The sequence below is a fragment of the Solanum verrucosum genome, unplaced genomic scaffold, assembly GCF_900185275.1.
Source record: "Solanum verrucosum unplaced genomic scaffold, falcon-dt-bn FXZP01000210.1, whole genome shotgun sequence".
Lineage (NCBI taxonomy): Eukaryota > Viridiplantae > Streptophyta > Magnoliopsida > Solanales > Solanaceae > Solanum > Solanum verrucosum.
Window position 1 is genome coordinate 4,079,691 of NW_026020045.1, and position 5,594 is coordinate 4,085,284.

Consider the following 5,594-nt stretch of genomic DNA (forward strand, 5'->3'; position numbering starts at 1 on the left):
ATAAGGAGGAAGAAAATGGAGCAGTCACCTTACCTCAATTTCTGCAACTTCTCCTTATAACTTGAATTCCTCTAGAACTTCAACTTCCCTTCACACTTAAACCAAAGAAGAATAGAAAAGTATCTTAATAACCAAGGAAATGAGCAGTAGCATCTAGAAATATTATGCCTTTATATTTATACTTGAGCATGAATAACATGTTTTCCTATTCATCCATGGGAGAATTAAGCTAAATCCATAAGTGTTTTCACTTACCTTGTCTTGCAGAGATGAGGGTTTCTTCAAGAACCCTAGAAGAACTTTAAGGTTGTTGTTTAATCCTTAAGAGAAAAGAGAGAGAAAGAGCTGGAGCTAATCCTTAATAATGTGTGTTAAAATGAGTGAGAATAGCAGCCAATATATCTTTATATTGAGCTTTCTTCACCTTTAAGAATATCTACTAGAAATCTTCATTTTCAGCCATTAATTGGTCAAGTGGGTGATGCACCTGCTTATGTATATCAAGCAGCTCAAAAGGTCAAATTAGGTGATGCACCTACTAGCTTTCACTTGGGCTTAAATATATTGGGCCTTGGCAGATTTGGCTGCTGGGCTTTAATTTCATTTTGTTTTATTTAATATAGTTTGGGCCTCAAGTGAGTCCATTAGCATAGGCCCAAATCTGATCCATAAACTTTGGTCTTTTTAACTAGATCCATATAGCTCAAGTAGGTGATGCACCTACTTGGTTCTTTGGACTGGTCAATAAGTCAAAGTAGGTGATGCACCTACTTGTCACCTACTAGCTTAGTTAAGTCAAGCAAGCAGCTCACCTATTTTATTCCATTCTCTAATTATTAATATTTTTTTCTTTAACTTAGCACTTAACTTCCAACTTTAAGCTCAATTACCACCTTCCCGTCTCGAGTTTAAATACTTCCGTTGGAGTTATAACATGCATTACACATGTTGCAACGTGCAAGGCATCACATCACCTTTCGAGCTAGTTTAAACCAACGCTAATCATATAAGAAACATGGTTCCTCACCTATACTATAAGGCTATGTCAAGTATCACAAGAATAGAATAAGCATATGCATAATACGGCCGGTTACACTCTATCAGCTCACATATTAATTGTGCCAAGGCTAAATTTTCAACATGGCTTCACTTAAATCATGTTACTTCCAAGTGACAAGGTATAGTACTTAACAACAACTATGTTCTTTTTTCTTTTAAAAAAGGTAAAGTTGTGCTGGCAACCACCAAAAAGATTTACATCAATGACTAAAAAACTGAAAGTCTAGGCTTGAACTGTAAAGAAGTAAAAAAAATCTAAAATCTGCATCATCTGTACTATCCTCTTTACACAAAAAAACAGAATGTTCTCATGCAGTACCATTTAATCTTTTGTACTGATTCTGGAGTATTGCCTTTTGTTTCTTTTACTCCAACAAGTCCACCATATACAGGAGAGTACTTAAAGTGAGGTTAAAACTCATCTAAACTATCATACTTGATTCATGTTATCTTATTGGCAAAACTATAGGTACTTTGTGGCAGCTGAACCGCACAAGACAACACCATAACAAAATAACTAATTCAATTCTAGTAATAAGTTTTCATGAGGTTTTGTTTCTTAAAAACTTACCTAAAAACATATTTTCTAGAGGAATCAAGGGCTTCTGTTCATGTAAGTTGTGAGTCAATTAATGACCACCTTTCAACATTCTCTAAGAGATGATCTACACCTTGCTAAATACTATACAAGAATTATTATCTAAACAGACACTAAGAACAAATCTGTAAAAATCAGTAAGAGAACAGTAAAGAAAATACTTTAATATAGAATCATATGTAAGAATCAATCAAAAAATCATGAAGTAAATACTTGAAAAGAGAAAACAAAACAACAAAGAGTATTTTGGGATCCAATAAACACCATAGTAACAAAATGAGAACTCAAAAGTCTAACATGAGTACACAGTAACAAAATATAATATCCTAAAATGAAAATCATAAAGTGAAACTTATAAAATCAATAAATTCCATCAATCCATTATATTATTATGAGAGACTAACAACCATCCTTGTAATTGCTTCAACTAACTCTTCCATACCCAACAACTTCCTAGATTTCTAACAGATTATCTAAATCACCATCATTGTTTTCACCAATATCAAAAGAATCACAAGGTTGAACCTTTCGCACAACATGCCATCCTTTATTCGAAAGATCGTCAACATAAAATACTTGTGATGCTTGGTTGGCTAATACAAAAGGCTCATTTACTTTCAATAATCGTTTTCGGTTAACACTTACGAAGCCATATTCATCTACTTTAATTCCCCTTTCTTGGTCATACACATCAAACCATGCACATCGAAACATCACTCTTCTTCCACCAACAAATTGTAATTCAAGAATTTCAGTTAACTCTCCATAGTAATCAATAGTTTTATTCTCTTCATCAGTCTCACCAACTACAATCACCCTGCAATTTTGAGTTCTCAAGCCTTTATCATGGTCTTGCACGTGAAATCTATATCCATTAGCAACATAGCTTTTGAAACTTGTCACATATGCAGAGGACCACGTGACGGTGAGAACAAATCTTCTATTTGCTTACTATCATCATGTTTGCGCAATTCTGCAACCTATCAAACCAAGTATGTATACACAATTTAGCAAATGCTATTCGCAAATTAATTTAAAATATAAAATCTTAACTACTCACCTTAATCTGTAACCAACTAATGAATTGACTATTCCATTCGATCTCTGAATCATTCTTAGAGGTATCAAATGGAACTTGTGAAAATTCTCTACAAAGAATTTAAATTATAATATGTCATTTTAAGTATGGAAATGTGGAAAGGTAAAAGTCAATTATTTGAATTAGTTATTACTTACTCAAGAAATGGTTGAATTTCATCACAATTCTTTAGAATATAAAAGTGTGGCTGCTCAAATTCGTCTGATTCAAGACTTTCTGGTGTGGCACAATTTGAAGTTTTTCCAGGTTGAGAAAAAATTGTTAAACCTCCATCAGATTCAATAGAATCGCCATCATAATTCCGCTCAGTGCGATTAAATCTTGTTTCCACCGTATGCAAATACCTTGAACATAAAGTCATACATTCAGTTTCTATATATCCCTCTGCAATAGAGCCTTCTGGGTGAGTCCTATTACGAATAAAAGACTTTAAGAAGTATAACCATCGCTCCACTAGATACATCCATCGATATTGAATAGGTCCAGCAATCTTAGGTTCATTAGCTAAATGAATTGGCAGGTGAACCATGATATCAAAAAATGCAGGAATGAAGACCTTTTCTAACTTGCATAGAGTTATAGGAATTTGGGCTTCTATTTTCTCTAGCTCATCTACTCTCAAACATTTTGCTCCGAGCATGTTGAAAAATATAGACAACTCAATAAGTGGTTCAAGTACAGATTTGCAAAGCATACCACGTATTGCAAGTGGGAGTAGATGTTGCAGAATAACGTGGTAATCATGACTTTTCAATCTTGAAAGTTTGCGATCTTTAAGATTGACACACTGAGATATATTGGATGAAAATCCATCTGGGACCTTCAAATTCTTCAAGAAATTGAAAAATTTATGCTTCTCTTCAGGAGATAATGTGTAACATGCAGTTGGTAACTCATATTTATCCCCTTTTTTTATCGGATGCAATTCTTTCTTGATGTCTATTACTTCCAAATCCAATCGAGAATTTATGGTATCTTTGGTTTTTCCTTTGACATTTAATATTGTTCCCAAAATGTTATCATATATATTTTTCTCAATGTGCATCACATCTAAGTTATGTCGCAACAATAGAGTTTTCCAATATGGAAGATCAAAGAAAATGCTCTTCTTGTTCCAATTATCAACCCTATTACCATGTGATATTTTAGTCTTTTTCTTTGGATCCTTTGATTGTATGTTAACATCTAAATCAGCCACTTGATCAAGTATATCATTACCAGATAGCATTTTTGGTGGTAATTTATGCTCTTTAGTGCCATCAAAAGAATTTTTATCATTCCTCCATTTGTGATTACGAGGAAGAAAGCGTCTATGGCGCATATAACACTGTTTATTCCCATTTTTCAACCAAATTGAAAGAGTTTCTTTATTACAACATGGGCAAGCCAATTTTCCTTTGGTACTCCATCTTGACAAATTTGCATATGCAGGAAAGTCATTAATGGTCCATAACAAAGATGCATGTAACATAAAATTTTGTCTAGATGATGCATCAAAGGTCTTCACACCAGTTTCCCACAATTCCATTAATTCTTCTATCAAAGGTTGGAGATAAACATCAAATGTATCTCGGGACTTTCAGGGCCTAGAATAAGCATCGATAAAATAAAATTTTCTTGCTTCATGCATAACCAAGGTGGTAAGTTATAAGGAATCAATACCACCGGCCAAATGCTATGTGGAGTTTTTGTACTTTTAAAAGGTTGAAAACCATCACTAGCAAGTCCAAGTAGAACCTTACGTGGTTCAATAGCAAAAGATGGGTGAAGTTCATCCAGTGTCTTCCAAGCTACTGAATCAGCGGGATGCTTCATTATTCCATCATTAATTCTCTCATCATGATGCCACCTCATCAAAGAAGATGTTTTTGAAGACATAAACAGTCTTTCAAGTCTTGGCTTTAGAGGAAAATAACGCAAAATCTTGCATGGTATCTTTTTCCCATGCTTAAGTTTTGTTTCCCTATTACGTTTATCCTCCTTCCATCTAGATGTTCCACATACTTTGCAAGATTCAAGAAGCGCATCATCCTTCCAATACAACGTGCAATTATTCTTACATGCATCAATTTTCTGGTAAGAAAATCCAAGCTCCCAAATTATCTTTTTTGCATTGTAATATGAAGTTGGCAAATTTGATCCACCTTCCTTCAACATCTTCAACAACATTGTAAATGACGCATTACTCCATTTACCAATACTTTTTATATGAAGTAATTTGACCAAAGTAGAAAGTTTAGAATCTTTGGAACCTTCATAGATTGGTTGCTCAAAATCTTTTAAATGACTGTAAAATTGTTTTGCTTCCTCCTCAATAAAATCATCACCACCTATGTTCATAATGACTTCATTCAAATTAGGATATAAATCCCCTAAAATCTCATGTATTTCATCCTCCTCATCATCCCTTTCAATGTCATTATTGTCTACAAATTCAGAATCTGATTCTGGTTCATGTAACCTCTCCCCATGATGATACCAAAAAGTATAACTTCGGACAATTCCATGTACCAATAAATGTGACCTAACCATCTCACGAGTTCTTGAAGATGCATTACAACATTTCATACATGGACAACGTATTTTTTGTTTTTCTCCTAACTTTGTAAAAGAATAATTCAAAATTTTCTCCACCCCAAGCACATAAGCATTATCAAGTCGATCATCAAAAAGTTGCATCCATTCTTTATTAGGTGCCATAGTCTTGAATCACGAAAAATATATAACAATCATATTAGTATAACAACAAAAAAGAGTAAGAACTAAAATTTTGTTTTGAATAAAATTTAATACTATGTTTATTTAATGTTACTATCTTTTTGTTCTAATGTTCAATTA

The 5,594-nt window shown here is 33.5% G+C and overlaps 1 protein-coding gene across 1 annotated transcript; it reads right to left on the bottom strand.

Moving 5' to 3' along the window:
- Positions 1 to 2,110: 2,110 nt before the first annotated feature.
- LOC125821731 (uncharacterized) lies at positions 2,111 to 4,284 on the bottom strand. The gene is made up of 4 exons (XM_049501110.1): positions 2,894 to 4,284; positions 2,718 to 2,805; positions 2,561 to 2,637; positions 2,111 to 2,474 (listed from the first exon to the last, which is right to left on the bottom strand). Exons 1-4 carry the CDS (start codon positions 4,282 to 4,284, stop codon positions 2,111 to 2,113), a joined length of 1,920 nt encoding a protein of 639 aa, XP_049357067.1.
- Between the last annotated feature and the right edge of the window lie 1,310 nt (positions 4,285 to 5,594).

What these genes read in the sequence shown, in the direction of transcription:
- LOC125821731 (XM_049501110.1), bottom strand. Translation starts at nt 4,284, where the DNA reads ATGGAATTGTGGGAAACTGGTGTGAAGACCTTTGATGCATCATCTAGA. An exon ending in TTAGTTGGTTACAGATTAAG is followed by an intron (nt 2,638 to 2,717) that starts GTGAGTAGTTAA and finishes TTGGTTTGATAG; the next exon opens with GTTGCAGAATTGCGCAAACA. An exon ending in TCACGTGGTCCTCTGCATAT is followed by an intron (nt 2,475 to 2,560) that starts GTGACAAGTTTC and finishes TCAAAATTGCAG; the next exon opens with GGTGATTGTAGTTGGTGAGA.